Raw genomic sequence first — 20,675 nt, forward strand, 5'->3', positions numbered from 1 at the left:
GCTTTAGGTACACTTTCCAAGTTGGGGGAAGGGGTGGCTAACCTCAGCTGGGATAGGGGATGTGGAGTCCAAGGAGGTCAACTGGGAGTAACCTGGACAAACCAGTCAGTTAACAGTCAAATCCTAACAGGAAGCTCTGTGGCTACAATGAACATGACAACCAGAGGGCAAACATGCCAAAACGGAATAACCAGATTGTAACACAAACTTTGGTTTATAATCTCATATATGAACGAGGAAAAGGATGTTTTTCACTGATGATTCCTAGCACCTAGAATAGAGCCTGGCCAATGTGGCTGTACACTGAAACCAACTACACATGCTGCTACCACAAACCACCTACAATAAAGGTTGGGAAGAGGAGGGCCAGAAAAACGCCTGGGCTCTATATTGGACAGAGAAAATCCCCAACCTTTGTGGCAAGCTGGGGCTACAGAATGGGTGCCTAAGTGGGGGCCCTTTTCTCTCTATTCACACCTAGAGCAAATCTTATCCCATCAACTCCCACCAGTAAGTCCCCCAACCCCATGTTCAGCTGTAGCCTTGAATTTAAAACACGTTAACACCAGGAAAGGTTAAGGAATTTTCTTTATTTAATTATTATTTTTTTTACAAATTAAGACTATGTAGATTTCATATATTTCTGATCAAAAACACCTTTGTCTTCACAGTATGAGTTAGAGAATGCAGCCTGAGCTGAAAACCAACGAACTAGAAAAGAAAGTGGTAATTACAGTGATTACTGGTTTAAAAACCTGTTAGACATTTTCTTTAAAAGTATTTTTTTTATTTTTATTTTTTAAATATCTTGTCATTCTTGGCACTGTTTCTAAAGAAAAACTCCTTTATCCAAAGCATAAAAGCACAAGAGGTGGAGTTTGGCTTCAAGAGATGTAACTCATTCTCAGACCTAGCAGAGAATCAACAAATTTATGGAGTTGCTACTGGGGTTTAATGGGAAGTCCCTTTTAGTAAGTTCTCAAGCCAGAGGCTGGAGGCAGCACTAAATCAAAGGGCAGCATCCTCCGTGGAAGCGAGCCATTCTGGGTGGCATGCCACCCCGGGAATACACACAGCCTGGGAATGAATCTTTTCAATGGGATGGCTCAGGAATATGGTGCACTGCAAATCAGTAGGCACTGGGTCAAACTGTACTGGGTGTGAACAGGCAGAGCCAAAAATGGTGTCTTACTGGCAATAAGCTTTCAACGGCTCAGTCCCCTTACACTGAAGCCCTGTGAGTGGCCAGAGCCACAACTGCTCCCAGGCCTGTCCATCTGTGTCAGCTGACTGCGCAGCCCACAGGGAAGGAGCTGGTGTCCTATTAGCACTGCCCTCCCTCCACTTGTGACCAAGAAGCTGCAGGGAATCAGGTGTCTTGCAGGTTTGGTCACCTGGGCCCTGCCAGGAAAACTGCAGATTTATGGAAATAGGTGTACAGCCAAACACTAAAATGCATGCGTAGAATAAACATTATCTCCTGCCAAAATTTCTGGCTTGACACCTTCTATAATTAGGTAGGTCATTACCAGGTGGGAGATAACAAAAATGCACCAAAGGACCCTTATGAATGCTGCCTCCCAAGTCATCACAGCCCCATTCTGTGGATCTGAACAAAGAATCACTCAGTAGAGATTTTGTCCCAAACAAGCCCTTATCTAGGTTTATCTGACAGGATTAGTAGAGGCTCAACCATTACCCTCCCCTGTCCTTCCTCTCCTGGGATCTTTCATCACAGCCATCTGGTGGAGGCCACTCAGCAACTAAGGTGATAACCAATAAAATAAAGGCCAGGGGAAATTTGGGGATTCCAGGCTCTACCTTGCCATAAATAATCAGCCTTTCATAAGTGCCTGACACGAACAGACTTCCTTTGGGCTGAAGTCCTCCCAGCTGGGGATGGAAAGCAGGCAGATTCCCTGAGGGTCAGACAAGACACAGGAAAGAGAACACAGAGATCCACATTCCTTTTGTGATGGCAAGGCAGACAGGTGTGTGTGCCAGACCAGCAGTGATTTGGGCAGCTCAGAAGAGTCAAAGCATCCACCAGAGGAGGCTCTTCATGTTCTTTGTAGGGGTGGACTGAAGCTCAGATATAATGAGCCAGAGTAACAACAGGACCAGCAAACTTCCTTCCAAAGGAAAATACACCACCCAGTCCCATAGGAACTGGGCACCAACCACAGTGCTGAGGAAGGAAGGGCCGAGGTGGCTCTACCAAACAGTTCAGATCCACTTGGTACAGCTCAGCCGGAAAGCGGACTCCTGGAGTTGTCTCCCTCTGCGGGTTCCACTCCTCACCACGGAGGACTGGCTGCCTAAGTGGAGGTTCTTAAGAAGCTAGGGATGGGGATGACAGAAAAGAGTGGGGAAGAACTCCAGGAATATGAAGCCAAACTCCAAACTATATTCTGCTAATCAGTTTTTTGATCAAAAATTTCAAAATAGAGAAAACCACAAAGTACAAAAGCTTTTCTGATGCTTTTCATTATCACAGAACACGCCACCTGTAATGTGTGCAAAGAGAAAATGAGGGGGCGGAGGGAGTGGAAGCCAAAATGGGAAAGGCTGGATGGTCATTTCATTTCACTTCTTCTCTTTCTTCTTGTCCTGGAAATGAGAAAAATTACCCAATTAATTTTTGACATCAGACATTCAAACTAAAACTCTTTGAGCCAATACTGGCTGCGTTTGGTTAGGGACTGGAAGGGCTTACAACAATAAAAAAGAATGAGAAATGCTTCTTTAGAGTAACAGTTGGTCCACTGGTGGACCCCCAAGTTGCTGACAGACTTAGTAAGACTAAACTTCAAGCAATTGTTCCTACTCCCACCACAAGAATACTTAGGTGGGCCACAGAACCACTCCTGGCTACTCACAACCACCACAGCTCAGATCCCAACCAGTGAAGGCTGCAGCCTGGCAGTCTACCCTAAAAGAACTAAAGAGGTCAAGGCCAAGGCCAAGACCACCAATTTGCCATTAGGCCTGGGAAGGAAGCATAAATCCTGGGTATAAACCAACATTCAGAAATATTCTAGTCTAGGGAACTCTTCAGTAAATCTTAGGTGGAAGCTCAGTGTATTAAACAAATGAAAGATGAGTTGCTTTGACTGAAACTGGGACACTTGTTTGGTGCTCAGTCCAACTGTGGCACAGACCAAAGAACCAGCAAACCCAACTAGTCACCTGCTTCCACCACCACTGCACTGTGTCTTGTTCCACAGTAAGAACTCTAAGAAAAGCTTGTGGTTTCATTGTTCCCCTGCTGTTGGAGTAAACTAACCAGACACAGACAGAATGCTTCTCTGGAAAAAAATCCAAGACCAACAAATGGATAAATTGGCCTACTTCTGAAATACAATTACAAAAGCTGGTTGCCAATATTATCCTCTAGAACAGTGGCTCAGGAGCCACATGTGGCTCTTTGGCCCCTTGAGTGTGGCCACGGTTTCAATTGCACTGTAAGTGCGCGCCCACATGTGGTATTTTGTGGAAGAGTCACACTCAAGGGGCTGCAGTTTGCCGACCACTGCTCTAGAATATTCTTTTCTGAGTCATAACCATCTTTATAGCCTTTATATTCTTCATATACACTGCTACCACTGAAGCTCTTTTCACTTTGATACTAGGATTAGTTTGTGCTTTTTATTTTATTTTTTTAAAGGACTGTTTTTACTTGTTCCTTTGGCTCCACCAGCTAAAGACTTCAGGTTTACTTCTTACTCAATGGCCTGCATTATATAACCCTGGACCTACACAGTTGTAAGTAAGTTTTCAAATTCCAAGTACACACAGATACTGAGCTCAGGAGTTATTCTCTCATCTTCGGGTAGTGGGCTGACTGACCTTCTCGTTCATAGCCAGGATCATCATGAGTTTTCTGAAGAGAGTAACGAAGTCTAAGAAGAGGTCAACACAGTGCCTGAAAGAGAACCAGATCACAAACTGCACTTCCACTTTCCTTTACACAAAGATACAAAACACAAAACCCCCACCCAGGAGTATTTCTACCAACAAAGGAAGTAAAACTGTCAGAAATCCTTTCAACTCAATGAAGCCATGTAACATAGAAAAAAAAGAAATTTAGGCCTAACTCTAAACCCTGAACTACCACTAACTTTGAGAGAATTTCAACATGAAAAAATACATATATTTTAAAAACTATGGGTATATAGTCTCATTATTAAAGATTTAAAGAATACAAAAGTATAAAGAATAAAAGGTAAAGGGTCCCTTTCCTTCTCCTCTATTAAAAGTATGGAGCCCTAGACTGTTTGGTTCAGTCCGCGGACTGGAGGATCCTGGGTTTGATTCCGGTGAAGGGCACTTACCCCGGTTGCAGGCTCCACCACAGCCTGGGCGTGTGCAGGAGGCAACCAATCCGTGTGTCTCTCTCACATCAATGTTTCTCTCTCTCTCCCTCCCTTCCACTATCTCTAAAAATCAATGGAAAAATATCTCCTGGTGAAGATTAACAAAAAATAAAATAAAAATTCCTTAAAAAACAAACGAACACATTAGGGGTTCAATTTTTAAAAATCTGACATTTTTCAGGAATTTAAAGAAACTATGCTATTTGGCACATTGTTCCAAAACCATGGGTATCCTCCCACTTACACCCCAAAGCTTGGCCAGTGCCACCTGTCTACTCATCACTATAAAGGTGGGTCAGGCAAAGGATTATCCCTAGGATTCAGGAAAGAGCTGCAGAATGGAGCAGTATGCCTCACCCTTCATTCTTGTTAAAGACCAGTTTTCATACTTACCAGATATAATCTTTATCTCCATTTTCAGCCTTTTCAATAATGAGTTGAGTATCAAAAAGGACAAAGCCACACATGACCATCAGCCCCAAATACAAGTTTGCCTAGCAAAAGAATGAGATGAGGTTACCATCTGGTAGACACCACAGAGGGAAAAAGCCGTACTTCTTTCTGGCTCGTGGCCATTGAAAGAACATTGAATGCTAATCCACTGACACTGACATTCATGGGAACTGAAGCCTATAGCGAAGACCTCATGACTTCTGTCAGCACAATTCTGCACTAATTGTTTTGGTCACTGGAAGAGAGTCAATCATTTTAACAATGAGCTGCTGGCTGCACAGACCTTAGAGAAATGATCTCTGAGCAAACTGTCTTCTCCTTAGCAACGTGCAACCCCTGTTTAATCTGAACTTTTACCCATAGAAGGCTCCATCCTAGTGGAAGTTAGTGGGGAGGCTTCAAGGGCACTGCCCAACAAGGTGAGGATTCTTGGTCTATCTTGCTTTAAGGTTAAGCAAGAAAAAGTGTGAGGCAAATAGCCACTAGAAAGTTATATGCAAAGACTCACCTGGAAAAGCCAAATGGATCCAAAGAAAAGGTTCCCCAGGGAAGACAAGAGCATCAGGCTCATGGCTGACATCAATATACCTATAAGAGATGACAAAAAGCGATCATGAGAGGAGCCAAAGTAAAGTAAAGCAATCCAGTTAAAGCCATTCCTTACATTTCTGCCCAAATGAAGGCTTCCTACTTCAACCCAATAATCACAAGAAGCTGGGGGGTGAGGGTAGGGAAATAGATCTAGCGAGAATCCTAGCTAGAGTGGAGACCCTCTCCGTTTTCCAATCCATACTTACCTCCCAAAAAGAGGTAACTACGGCGTCTGGCATAGAGTGCACTCAGGGTGAAGCAGGTGAATATCATTGCTGTGCCCATGAAGGCAGTAGGAATGATGCTATTAAGGAAAAGACCATTAGATTGAGGGCTATAGGAAAACAGTTTATATTTAGAAGGTACATTACAAAAGTAGAAAGAATAAGACACTATCAAAATAGTTACCTGGGGTTGATGGCAATGCAAAACTCCAGAGCAGGGCCCAGGCCAACCCCTAGAAAACAAAAAAGTCCAGAGCACATTACTACCATCAATTCTTTCTTTTCTTTTTAAAATATTTTTTATTTCAGAGAGGAAGGGAGAGGAAGAAAGAGATAGAAACATCAATGATGAGAGGGAATCATTGACTGGCTGCCTCTTGCATGTCTGACCAACCCCACAAACCAGGCATGTGCCCTTGACCAGAATCAAACCCGGGACCCTTCAGTCCACAGGCCAACGCTCTATCCACTGAGCCAAACCAGCTAGGGCACTACCATCAATTCTTGAAGAGGACCCTCATCCAAAAGCTCGTCATTAAATAGCATAAGCATGCCCATTCTCCTAAAAACACAGACAAAACATGTGGACTAAAGTAATTAAATCTCTCCATTTTCCTTGTTTTCAAGAGAACTTAAACTTGACTAAGTTATTTATTTATACAGAGCTGCAAAATTGTCCTCTTAGCTGAAAATCGTTGATGACCCCCAGGAGGAACAGAGATTAGGAAAATGAAATAGGATGTCAAACATTTTTGAGCTCCATCATAAAGGCTGCAGAACTCTGAAGAGGAGTGAGGTGAGCCTGTAATGTGGGCCAGATCAGGAATTAGATTAGAAAAAAAGGACTAAGAGTAAAGCAGAGCCTTGCAGCCAGCAACCTTGTAGTCATCCAGGACTGACTCTCTTTGTAGCAAAAAAGGCCAGACCAGTTCTGCAGGTGACATGTGCCAACAGGAGGACACAGCAGCAGCCTGTTTTGGCTCCGACATTGCCTCTACTTTGGCTACTCTTCTTTCTTCTGATTCCACTCCAAAATGCGTTTAAAAACTAGTTTCCCTCATCTAAAAATCTTAATCTCTAAATCCCTGCCTTTCTACAATTTCTTCAACATGGTATAGATTAGACTCATTCAGAACAAGTTGTACTAACTCAAATGCTGCTTTGCAAGTATTTTTACTGTGTAGCTTTAGTCTGGTTTCTCTTAATGATAATTCCAGAAGTGCTGTGCTTTTCATTCGTTTCATGAAATCAGCAAAGGGCCGTGTGATGGTTCTCAATGTATGGCTTTAATTAATTGTCTGCAAGGTTCAGAATAGATGGATGCTTCTATGAAAGTTGCCAGTATGAGTCCAATTAAAATTCTTGGGCCTTATTTAATCCCATGTCTATCATTAACAAGTTATGCTACCTAAGCTCTTAAACCTCATTCATTCAAGCACACAAATGCTTATTTTTGGATATAAAAATAGACATCAGTCACTAGTCACAAATAGCTTACCCTCTGGATGGGGAAGCAAGATGCACCTACATGAAATAAGAAAGCAGCACAAGGCAAAATACATTCAAATATAAAGTTGGATAGTAAGTGTACCAGTTGGAATGAATCAGAATAAATACAAGTCTCGGACCCTGGTCTAAAGAGATACTAAAACATACAGTCTCCACCCTCAAAACCCCAAAATTAGACCAATCCTGTAACATACATACCTGTAAGGAAAGCAAATCCAGCAAGAAGTCCCAGTCTTTTTTGCTCAGTTTCATGGCTATGAGGTGTTGTCATCAGCCAAATCATCAACCCCAGGGAGCCCAGGGCAGAGAGCAGGCCAGCCTGTCAGATCCAGAGTCATAATTGAATACTTGAAAGCATCGAATTTATTTTGCAACAGACTTTATTAGATTCAATTATTCATCTCAACTTCCTAATATTTGCTTCTAACCTGGAGGCAGTGGAACAGGCATGGGGGATAAAAAGGAGACTTTAAAGGACAGGATTAGGACCGTGGTGGATGCTGGAGGCTTTTCTGACCTGGGTAGTCCACCAACCACAACTATCCTAGTCCAACTATGAGTCTTGCCCAAGAAAGAGGAAAAAATGAATCAAAGTGACAAGTGCTAGAAGCACATTCCAATCTGTAGAACAAGTAGAAATGACCCTTTTTGATCACTTTAAAACACAAATACGTGTACACATACGGAGAAAAGAGACTGAGAGAGGGTGTTATAAACGGAATGTGTCCCCCACCTCAAATTCATGTTTAAATTCTAACCCCCAATATGATGATATTTAGAAATAGGGTCTTTGAAAGATGATTAGGCCATACGGGTGGAGCCTTCATGAAGGGGATTAGTGCCATTATAAAAAGGAACCCTGAGAGCTCCCTTATCCCTTCTGCCATGTGGGGACACAGCGAGAAGATGGCCGATTATGAACCAGGAAGTAGGCCCTCACCACACAACACAACTCCTGGAGCTTTGCCTTGGACTTTGCAGCTTAAAAAACTACAAGAACTGTTTGTTGTTTAAGCCACTCAGACTATGGTATTCTGCTATAGCAACCTAAAAGGACTGAGACAAAGGGTAAGTATCAAAAAAGTACCCAAACTGCCCTGGTTCAGTGGTTAGAGCGTCCCCACCCAAGCACAGAAGGGTTGCAGGCTCGATTCCTGGTCAAGGGCACAACGGCAGGTACCTGGGTTGCAAGTTCTCTCCCTGGCCTGTTGGGGCGAGTGCGGGAGGCGCCAATAGATGTCTCTTTCACACTGATGTCTTTACTAGTATGTCTCCCTGCCTCTCTCTCCTCCTCCCTCCCTCCTCCTTCTATTCTCTCTAAAAATGTCCTCCAGTGAGGATTAACAACAATAAAAAGTAGCAAAACATTAAGAGCATGTAGTTATTTCTGGGTGATAGGATTATAGTTTTACATTTACTTATCATTAGTCTGTTATCCAAATTCTCTACAATAAACATGCCTTAGTTTTCTAAGAAAAGAAATTTTTTTACAAAGCAAATGGGAAAAACCTATAGGCATTTAAAAAGAGAGAAATCATTAAGGATGTATGTAGGCACTGAAGTTCCTTTCTTCCTTTAAAAGTATACTCAATTGTTCTCCACAGTAGTTATGTTCTGTAAACTCACTATGAACAATGAATTAGTGAATACTCAACAATTGCTCCTGTGGGAAATAAAAGGTTAGGTCCTTGGGAGCCACCAATCACATTTTCATCAATTGATCAATACATAACCTTGTTTTATGTGTGTTTTCTGTTTGAAGGCACTTTGATATATATTGCTTGTTTGTTAACATTGAGTTCACAGTCACGGCACTGCAACTCATGCCTGAACAAAGCTTATCTAACACACATTTTCTCCATAAGGCACATAGTAGTCTTCTTGCAATTAGGAACAGTAAGAGCACTGTAGCACTATGCTTGGAGCCATTTTAAACAGCAAAGTTATCAACAAAAAGCACAAAAATGAAAAAAGAAATGTCGCACTAAATAGACCATGAAACGGACTATTGTTTACAGCTTGAGAGCTTGAAATAAGGTAGTGTGTTGCCTGGTTCAACCTCAGCTGGAACATGGATGTGATGGGCAACTCAAACGTTTTGCTGCTCTGGATATGATTGCAAATGTCTGCAAAAATACTGATTTTAGGCTTACAAATTTTAGTGAGTAGGTATATTTGCAAATATGAAATCCATGGATAATGAGGATGACTTTATTTTACATTACTTAAAAGGGCCACTCTTGCCTAAGAGGTAGATTATGTTTTAGTCTAAATTCAAGGGATCAAATTCCTGTCCTTTGAGTATCTAGAATAATTTTTCACACAGCCCCTGCAAGGAAATATCTGTGTGGGACAGTTCTCAGCAGTGCCAATGCCAACACAGGCACATCCTTGTATTTACACTAAAAGCAACAAGTCGTGGCTAGTGAGAACTTTAAACTTACTTATTATTTCTCAATTGTCCCCTTTCTATCCCTGCTGATCAAACCCAAACTCTCCCTCAACACAGGAAAATGAGTTATTGAAGCATTTTTCACTCAAACGTGCAGATATAAGTGTATCAGCGAGTAAATTGGGTCAAATCCTTAAAGGTCTCAACCCTGCCCCTCCTGATAATTAATCGTACAATCAGTGTTTTGTATCTAAGTAGTCCACAGTCATTCAGGCAAAAAAAGGGAAAAAGGAGGAAAAGATAAAAAGGCTACTGTGGAGAAGAATCCCAGCATGTACATCATGCCTCTACTCAGTGGGTAGGGATCTTGTATATCAGCAACACCATCACTCAGTGTCAGCACTTAGACTTGCGAAGCTAACTAACCACTTCAGTATCTAGAGGCAGAGTTGCCAGAAAATTTAAATGGCTCCGCATACGTCCTGATTTACAGGCTGACTCTGGCTGAGTTCAGATGCCAAACTACCGAAAAGGATTAAGGAGGGGTACAGGCTTTGGACCACTCTGTTGAGCTAGTTTCTTTCAATTATAATTTATTGCTCTTACCTGAATGAAATGAGTGACCACATGGACATAGGCCCCCGCAGCCGCCACAAACATGCAGAGGGCAAAACTGGCATAGACCTTCTTCAGGTGCTGCTGTGTGGAGGGGGTTCTGGGAAAGAATGTTAATAACAGCTATCACTCTGGGACCAATCCAAGCTCAGCTAAGAATCATTCCCTCTCTTCTCTCTTCTCCTTCCCAGGGAATATGTGCACATTACATAACAACTAAAAGAAGAATATTTTGAAAATAGGTTAACTAATAGAGAATCTTAAATGCTGGGGAAGAGCCCCAAACCCAAAATTATTAACAATCAGTACTGTAACTAGAATAACTAAATGGCTTTCTAGTGATCACACAGCAGTCCTTAGAATCCGGGTGCTTATCTTCAGGATTCTAGTAAAGCGTCTGTGTTAGTTTATATATACACAGAAGTTAATAAACTAGAGGGAAAAAAGATATGAAAGGAAAAGAAACTGTAGACAAGATCAAAACACTTACATATGGGAAAATTTTAAGAGCGCATCAAAGTTGATCTTCCGATCAAATATGTTCATGATGTCGAGTCTGTGGGACACAGTCTCCACTCTGTAGAATAAAGGAAGGAAGATTATTTTAAAGGTACCTGTACAGACAAAATAACAAACAACTTTCTTATAAAAAAAAAAAGCAACATAAGCCCAGCCGGCATGGCTCAGTGGTTGAGCGCTGACCTATGAAACAGGAGGTCACGGTTGGATTCCCAGTCAGAGCACATGCCCAGGTTGCGGGCTCGATTCCCAATGTGGGGTGTGCAGGAGGCAGCCGACCAATGATTCTGTCATCACTGATATTTCTCTCTCTCTCATTCTCTCTCTCTCCCCATCTTTTCCTCCCTGAAATCAATAAAAATACATATTTTTTTAAAAAGCAATATACAAGTTTGGAAAAGGAAAGCTATTTAAAACCCCAGTTCTAATACAACCATCTTAATTTTTATATATTTCCTTCTAGAATACATTTGCAATCATAATAAACAATTTTAGTTATTAATAATTTTTCCCATAATTTACCCCCCCATAATCAACCATTTTGAAGGACACAGAGGAAACGAACCTATCTTCCTCTCCCCAAAGTATTTCATTATTAGAATTTTATTTCTATTCTTTCAGAAGGCGATTTAAAAGGTTGTTTCTTTGAGAAATTCTCAATTAGCAACCTACTCACTGGAACATAAAGCAATTTTATGTCATTGTTTCAAGATGCTACAGAATTCCCTCAGCAAAGGTATAGAACCTCAAAGATTAAAAAACAAAACAAAAAAACTATAAAGGTCTGCATTAGGACTTGCATTTTAAAAATATACATGTAGAAGCTTTCTACCTAATGCATTTAATTTTTAATTTTTATTTATTTTAATAATTCTTTATTATTGAAAGTATTACATATGTCCCCACTTTTCCCCCACTGACCCCCTTCCAGCTCACCCACCCCCACCCCAGGCCCTCATCACTCCATTGTCTGTGGCCATGGGCCCTGCATATATGCATACAAGGTTCTCGGTTGACTATTTCCCACCAACCCATCCAGCCCTGCCTTCCCTCCGAGATTCCGCACTCTGTTCCATGCTTCCATGTCTCTGGATCCACTCTGTTCATCCGTTTATTTTGTTACTTAGATTCACATATGAGTGAGATCATGTGATACTTGTCTTCCTCTGATGGACTTATTTCACTTAGCATGATACTCTCCAGGTCCCTCTATGCCAGCGGTTCTCAACCTGTGGGTCGCGACCCCTTTGGGGGTCGAACGACCCTTTTACAGGGGTCGCCAATCCCATCGGAAAAACACATATATAATTACATATTGTTTTTGTAATTAATCACCATGCTTTAATAATGTTCAATTTGTAACAATGAAAATACATCCTGCATATCAGATATTCACATTATGATTCATAACAGTAGCAAAATTACAGTTATGAAGTAGCAACGAAAATAATTTTATGGTTGGGGGTCACCACCACATGAGGAACTGTATTAAAGGGTCGAGGCATTAGGAAGGTTGAGAACCACTGCTCTATGCTATCTCAAAGGGTAAGAGATCCTTCTTTTTTACTGCTGCATGGTGTAAATGGTACCACAGCTTTTTTATCCACTCATCTACTAATGGGCACTTGGGCTGTTTCCAGATCTTAGCTATTGTAAATTGTGCTGCTATGAACACAGGGGTGCATACATTCTTTCTGATTGGTGTTTCAGTTTTCTTACTACCTAATGCATTTTAGAACTGAACTAAAAAGTGATTCACAGTTTTAAAAAGAGTAAAGTTCTTACCTCCATGAAAAAGAAATTTGTGCAAAAAGGATTTTTAACATACCCTTCACCCAGACTAAATGTTACTATTTCACCATATTTGCTTTATTGTCTCTCTACACTTAGCAATATCTAGACTATATATATATATAGAGAGAGAGAGAGAGAGAGAGACAGACAGACAGACAGACAGACACAGACAGCCCGGCCAATGTGGCTCAGTGAATTGAGCATTGTCCGATGCACCAAAGAGGTTACTGGTTCGATTCCTGGTCAAAGCACATGCCCAGTTGTGGGCTGGTCCCTGGTGGGGGTGTGCGCAGGAGGCAGCTGATCTATGTTTCTATCTCTCCCCTAAAGTGTGTGTGTGTGTGTGTATATATATATATATATACACACACACATACATATACATATATATATTTTTTATTTGCCATGCAGACACAATTCCCCTTTACCTCAAAATATTTCAGTGTGTACATCCTAAAAGTGAAGATCAAAATCAGAAAATTAACACTGAAGCAATTCTATTATCTGATCTACAGACCTTATTCAGATCTTGCCAACTGTCCCAGAGGGCATTTTTATTGACTGAGTGATTGATTTTAGAGAGAGGGGAAGGGAGAGAAAAGGGGAGAGAGGGAGGAGAGAGAGATATATCAATTTGTTGTTCCAGTTATTTATGCATTCATTGGTTGCTTCTTGTATGTATCCTGACCAGAGATCAAACTCGAAACTTTGGCATACGTAACTACACTCTAACCAACTGAGCCACACTGGCCAGAGTCCAAAGGGCACCCCCCCCCCCACCCCTGCAAACTAAACTATACCCAGGTCACATTATACATCAATACCATAAAGTCAGGCTCTTAAGCTTTGTTCCCTCCTCTATCTCACATGCAATCCTAAATAAACATGCCCGATCTATAGAACTAAAAATATAATCAAGAGCTTTCAACTCTCCAAATATAAATCTTCCAGATTCTTATTAGACCCATAACCATCCCTTTCAAATTTACCAAAAAAAAGGGGGGCAGGGAGGCGCAAGACTAAAACAGAAAAGGTAAGTTGTTTGAAAGACAGGCCAACTACTCACACCCATTCTAATCAGCACTTAACCCGATACTCAGCAAAATTCATCTGCGCAATAAAATTCCGCAAACCAATTTTCTGAGGAATCCTGGGCCAGTGGAAAGATGCCATTCTTAGAATTCAAAAGCATCATTACCACTTGTTTCCTGAGGCTCTCCCACAAATGAAACAATTAAAATGGCTGGCTTGCTTTCTACTTTCTTCTTTCCTTTCTTACCATCCCTACTCACCTCAGTTCTTTTGTTCTGTTCTTAAGGATGGATACAGTGAGAAGCTGCAGAACCTACTAAAGCTGTTGCTCTCATCTCTAAGTCTCAGGGCTCCGGTCTTCTTGATCTAGATGGTGCAATTATTGCAGGCTGTTGCACTGCCAACCACGCCTTCCATAACCATGATGAATAATACATTCTCTAGAGAGCACACTTACAGGATGGCAGAATCCAGCACCTGGAAAGTGTCTTTGTTTAAAGCTTCCATTAACACCCCTAATGACATCCCTAGACAGAACTTGCAACAGTACTGAAGCAACCTTCCGAGCCAAGTTTCTCAGTAGCATTCACAACAACGATAAAGCATCTCTTGCTTCCAATTTCGAGTTAAAAAAGGAGGAGGTGGGGGGGTAAATACTCAAATATCCAGGGGATTGTTAGCCAGAAAGGGGCAACACTCTGTAACCAGACCCCACTGAGTGGAAACTTAGGAGGAGAGAATGGCAGAAACTCCTCTGTCCCAGTTCACTCTGACACTTCCCAGGGGGCAATGACTGCCTCTTTTCAGGGCTCTCTTACAACTGCTGATGGAAAAACCAAAATCATTAAAGGTTGTGAGGGTCAGAAGCTATACAGAAAAGATATCTACATTTTAAAGGTCAATAAACAAACTCAGCTAAACAAGATTAAATTGCGTTCAAAACTCAAATGTAACAGATCCCACACCAAAAGAGAGCTTGAGTATTCAAAACCATTAACCAAGTAACTCAGCTAACATCCAGAGGGGCCTCCACAGTTAAATGAAAATCTTTGTTTAAAAAAATATATATTAAAAAGGTAAATTTTGTTATGTATATTTTACCGCAATAAATAAAAAAAGTACATTCTATGTTGCTCAAAAGTTCTTTAATACAGCAGTCTCAACACACATCTAAGCCCGTTACAAAATTGACACCAGCATTGGTCTGCCTTACTCCAAATCCCAACTTGTATAGAAATCTAGAAATTAGATCCTTTCTTCCACTATCCATTTTATATTCAACTCATTATGAAATAAGGAAGTGGGATTATTTACACAGAATACAATGACAGTGCCTCCTGGGCTCATGGGAAATTTGCCTGTTTTACATTTGTAGACAAGTAAATATTCAGGTGTTAATCACAACCAAATTCCTTTAATTTGGTTCAGAGCCTCATTTTAAGCCTTCAAGGTTACAACAGCAGGAATCCCCAAACTTGTCAGAATCTTCAAAATGCGTCATGCACATAATACTAAAACTGTTAGAAGGGTCACCATTCAGTGCCTCCTCTGCCAGAAGCACCCAAAAAGCAAAACAAAAAACTCAGTGCATAGCTTTACCAAGAAAGAAAAACAAGTAAAAACATTGTTTTGAGTTAGGTATTCTGTGATCTGTTTTTGCTTGGGGAGGAAAGAGCAGCAGGGGCAGGCAGGAGGAGACCTTATTAACCACCACCACCCCAAGCAAAGAATATATTGCTTATTAAAACAAAGCAAGGAAAACAAAGGGCTTCTCCCTTCAAAATCCCTCCTATTTAACACGGCTTTAACCAAGAAACGAAACACAAATGCAAGAAATATGTACAGGTAACAAAAGTGTATACTCACCAACCCATCTAACTTGGTCTATTAAACCCTGAAGGAAGGATATTCTTTAGATAAAAAGATAGGTCTTTAATGAACAATTTTACCCTACTGCAATTCTGAGCTTTAACAACTATGAGGAGACAGACATTCTTATCAATGAACATCTATGTCTAGTTAAATCCATTGTTTTGTTCTAGGTATCTTCCTTTCCTTACCCTTGTCCTAAAATGAAAAGACTATTAAGTGCCAGGCCTTAAATTTAAAAAATTCTTTGCCCTGGCCAGGTAACTCAGTTGGTTAGAACATTGTCCCTATACACCAAGGATTTGGGTTTGATTCCTGGTCAGGGTACATACTAGAATCAACCAATGAATGCATAAATAAGTAGAACAACAAATTTCCATCCCTCCCTCCATCCCTCTCCTTCCCTCTGGCTCTCGCTCCAATCAATAAATAAAAAATTAAAATAAAATCCTCTGAAATCTATTCCAACACCTATTAAGTACAGTGCATATGAATAAAACATGACCAAAAGCTATGCAAAACAGAAACAATCATGCATTTATATGCATTAAAAGAAACAATCCTTGCCTTTGATAAATAAAAGCCTGCTTACTGCTGAAGCCAAGAACAGCAGCTGCCCCAGTGTATACAATTTAACAACATTAAGCCAGCAAGTCAGATTTAATTAAAAATGTAGACTGTGAATTATAGTTCTTCATTCTGTTCCTACACATTCAGAAGGGATCAAATTGATACTTAAAAGAGAAAATTAAAAAATCCCATGTAGTAAAATTTTTAAAAAAGGAGATGGATCTGTTAATTTTTCAGTAATTCTTCCTATTGAATAGTTTTCAGAATCTGTATAACCATGTCCTTAACATAGTGGTTAAAAGTATGACCTGCTGTTCTTTCCTTAGCTGTATGACATGCAACAAATTTCTGGGGCTTAATCTTGTGCTTCAGTTTTCTCATTTGTAAAAGAGTAATATATAATATTACCTACTTCATAGGGTTGAGGATTAAATGAGATAATACAAAGTGCTTAGAATAGTGTTTCATACATAAGATTGGCTCAGTATATTAACCATTATTGTTACTAGTGTAAATAATCATTACTCTCAAGTCCTCAGTGTATGCTTATCCCTTGTAAAAGTCTAGTTTTAGAAGACATTTATCACAAGCCTAATTTACATATGCCCTGCAAATTACTTTTAAAAAATATTATTCAACCGTTAACTCACAGTTAACTATATCCTGAAGGCTTAATATTTACCCAAATGAAAAATTTAATTGGGGGGTGGGTATTTAAGAAAATTATAAACTGAAATTTAAAGAAACTTGACAAATCTTATTACTGATTAAAATTACGTTTCTTTAAAGGCCATGCCCCCCATCCTGGCTGGTGTGCTCAGTCGTTAGAGCATTGGTCCTCCCACCAAAGGATCTTGGGTTCAAATCCTGGTCAAGGGCACATACCTGGATTGCAAATTTGCTCCCCACTCCTGGTCGGGGCTCATGTGGGAGACAACCAGTTGATGTGTGTCTCACATTGATGTTTTTCTCTTTCTCTTTCTCCCCCTCCCTCCTTTCTACTCTCTCTGAAAAGCAATGGAAAAAAATATCCTCAAGTGAGGATTAAAAAAAATAATAAATGCCACGCTCCTCTTCTGTTACATTTACACTGTACCTCCTGTCCTTCTGAGTCACAGGCATTTTGAGACCCTAATAACCACTAAATGATAATCTGATGTGGTAGGGATTTTGATGAAGTAAATGGTCATTAGCTTGATAATTGTGACCTAAATGTCCCAGCCCCTGCCCCTTAATTTGGGCCCAAATCTCTGGATTAGCCAGCACTGAATCCTGTCTCTCTAGGGGACTGGCTCAAAACCAAACCAGTACCTAGAGATGGAATGTCCACTGCCTTCAGGAAATTATTTCTTGTAGCAAATTGTGACACTACTGAATCACCTCTATAACCACAACTGTTTGACAGACACTAAATCATAAGGCCCCAATGTCCTAATCAGGGGTGGGAAATTTTTCTGCCAAGGGTCATTTGCAAACTTATAACATTGAGGGCCATACAAAATTATCAACTTAAAAGTTATCCTGCTTATAATTGGTCAAACATTTAATTAACTCGCCCCTAATGCCTTGGCAGGGCCAGACCAAATGATTTTGCGGACCTTATACAGCCCTCAGGCCAGATGTTTCCCAACCCCCATCGTACATATATAATCACCTCCCTGTATAAACCAGCAATCCCTTCCGTTAGCACCCTATTTAGTCCAAATGAAAGCAGGCATAAATTAGGACAAACAGCACATCCACTCCATCCTCATCTTGAAGCTCTTTTTTCAAGTGTTTTGGATTACATTAACTGTACCAAAACTTCTCTCATACATTTGGTTTTAAGCACCTTCAGAGCTGAGCTTGCATATGAATCAGCTTGCTAGCTAGCCCCCGCACTTAAGCACAACCAGGAGTCTCCAGAGCAAACCTAGACCCATTATCTGAACAAGAATGTTATCATCTCAAATCGACATTCCCCAGCTGGCACAGAGGGAGACCTACCTTGAATGGTCACTCAAGTTGTCCTAAAAGCCAACCTCTACTGTCTTTCTCTCCTTAGTTTAAACATTGTCTTTGGGAAACAAAAATGTGCATTACAACTACTCCGTGAAATTTGATTAGAAATTCTGGGGTAACAAAACATTTGAGTGGAAGACACTTCGACTAGGCTTCTACAGCCAAATTAAAGTAGCAAAGGATAATTTAGAAGATTGAGCGTCAAGAGAATATTCAGTGTTTTCTCAGAGGAGATTAATACTCTTGGGATAGTTTATGAAATAAAGTGAAACTCTTCAGGCCAGCAGTAGTGCCGTCTATAATAATACCACTGAATACATTTATATAAAATTACACCACTTTCGAAGTGCTTTTATATACATTATCCCCTTTGATCTTCACACCAATGCATGAGGGAAGGGAAAGAATAATTAGTCCCACTTTAAAGATTAAAACAAAAGTTTCAAAGAGGCACAAGCATTGGATTTGGAGTCACGAGCCCTGCCATTTTCTACCAAATAACTTTGGGAAAATCATTTCACCTATGGTCCTCTAGGCTTTCTCATCTGTAAGATAAGGATAATTAATACGTACTCTACCAAGCTTATTGAAAGCCAATAAGCAAATCTGTGTGAAATAACTGTAAAGTACTAAACAGACAGTAGTATTGACTTGACCAACATCAGACACCCCTACAGTAGAAAAGCAAGTGTTCATTAAGGCAGTTCCAGGCATACATCAAGAGAAATCTTTTTTTTTTTCCAAAAATTAACATATGCTGATTCCTATGACATTTTTCTGTATTTTTTCGCCTTTCTACAATAAGCATGAACTATATCCATAGCAACAAATACATATATAAATGCTGGTTAAATTGGTTAATTTTCTCTGTCCTATTATTTAGGAGAGTAAGACTTCAGTCAGATCAACAGTAGAGAAGGGAAGAAAGTGGGTACTAAGCTATGTTTCCACAACAAGATGAATAATTTAAGAAGGAAACTCTGAATCTAAATTACAGATTGCATTTCTCAAGAATTCATTCTGTCCCCACTGAAGGAAAATGGCAGAGAACCTAAACGTCAACACAGTACTTAAGCCAGGACAAAATTCAACAAAGAGGAATAAGAAAACTTCGAAGAGTAAATCTAATAATTACAGAAATAAGTGTGTTCACAGAAGCCATAAGAAACTAGAAAAATCTGACCTGAACTATTCAAAGGATAAAATAGAAGTAAATATCAATAAGTAACTAGAAAAGCCCATTCTCCGTTAACCTTTAACCTTAAAATCTTTGTGTTTCAGACACAGTCAGCTCTTCTACTAGGTTACACATTCACAAGTTAACTATTGCTAGAACAGAGTCTCAAGTTCAAAGAGGTTTTTGTCCTTCTTTGGGGTGGGCAATGCAACCCGGGCTGGCACAGGGTAGTATTATTCCACACTTAATACACAAAAATGCCACGGCCTACTTATTACCACAGCTCCGGCCAGCTGGTCCCAGAAAACAACAACGCCCAACGCCGCCTTTCCCAATCGAACTTTGAGAAAGACGCCCACAAGGCGCTGGACTCCACGAAGCCAAACCACCTCACCTGTCCGAAGGTAACCAATCAGACCAGAGCCGGCTGCCCGGCGGGGCAGGAGAGCCGAGCCAAGCCCGCTCTCCCCACACCTCCCGCTCCTGCTGTTGGCTTGCACGTAACTGAGGAGCCGCGCGTGTCACGGCAGTGTGACATCACCCGCCCCGCCGTGACAGGGCAGCCTGCCGCCCAGGCCCCTGCCGCTCTCACCCAGGGGCGCCCGGTCAGGGGTCGCTATGGCCGTAGCAGAGCAGCGATCCGTCGGGCAGGGGCGGTGGTGGTTGGGGGGGGGGGGGGCGGGGGTGCGATCACAAACCCGTGTGGTTTCGCTTTCATTCCCCTCGGAAGGAAGGGGTGGGGGACGTGCCCTAAATTCCAGACGGGCCTGGGCCAAGGGGCCCCTGCGTCTACTCTAAGCGGAGGAAAGGGAAGGACGGAGACTGGAAGGAAGAAATAGAAGCTAAAAAGGGGCTTTCGCTAGACAACCCCAAAACCCGTCTGACTTGCCCCCGCCCCTCCCCCGCTCCGGTATCGTAGCGCAAGCGCGGTTCCAGTTCCTCGCTTCCCCCTCCCCGCCCAGCCTTCCGGAGTCCAGTCGCAGAGCACGGGCCTTTTCCCACGGGGTGCAGTCTACCCGAAAATGGAGACCACTCCCTTTGTCGATAAGACAATAACTGCTAACCCCTTCTTCACTCCCGGCTTGCGCAATCCTGCTTTCAAACGTACCTTCTCAGCCGCCTCTCCGGAGCCACGAAGCTCTGTTAACACCGGAAACGCTTCTGACTCTCCCAGGGTCCGCTTCAGACTCTTTACCCTGAGTCCGCCCCTCCAACGAAGTCCCGCCCCAAGCTCCTTTAGGACCAGTCCTCATTGGCCGGCGCCTGCACTTCTGCCACTTTTTCGGCCGTACATGCAAGAACTTCGGCCGCCTACTTCAGAGCCATTTGCTAATGCCCTTGTCAATCAAGTCCCTGGCCACCAACCGACGTCGTAGAAAAGGTCTCCGCCTTCTTCCCCTATAGCGAGGAAGGATCGCTGTGCAAAGCCACCTCTAGTGGAGAAAGTGGAGAAAGGCAGGCCCCACCCAAGACACCGACCTAGCAAATAATAGAGACCCCGCGACGCGTAATGGGATAGCGCGATAGCTCCGGGGTTCTAGGGTTTTAGGCTT

The 20,675-nt window shown here is 41.6% G+C and overlaps 1 protein-coding gene across 1 annotated transcript; it reads right to left on the reverse strand.

The window, feature by feature from the left end:
• Positions 1–570: 570 nt before the first annotated feature.
• TMBIM6 (transmembrane BAX inhibitor motif containing 6) lies at positions 571–20,323 on the reverse strand. Its single transcript, XM_070410276.1, has 10 exons — positions 20,231–20,323; positions 10,651–10,737; positions 10,152–10,260; positions 7,352–7,472; positions 5,829–5,877; positions 5,627–5,724; positions 5,338–5,417; positions 4,770–4,870; positions 3,850–3,925; positions 571–2,610 (listed from the first exon to the last, which is right to left on the reverse strand). Exons 2-10 carry the CDS (start codon positions 10,704–10,706, stop codon positions 2,587–2,589), a joined length of 714 nt encoding a protein of 237 aa, XP_070266377.1. The 5' UTR covers positions 10,707–10,737; positions 20,231–20,323; the 3' UTR covers positions 571–2,586.
• Positions 20,324–20,675: the final 352 nt, after the last annotated feature.

This window comes from Myotis yumanensis, unplaced genomic scaffold (assembly GCF_028538775.1).
Source record: "Myotis yumanensis isolate MYYU_CA2020_CCGP unplaced genomic scaffold, mMyoYum1.0.hap1 SCAF_3, whole genome shotgun sequence".
In the NCBI taxonomy this organism is placed as follows: domain Eukaryota; kingdom Metazoa; phylum Chordata; class Mammalia; order Chiroptera; family Vespertilionidae; genus Myotis; species Myotis yumanensis.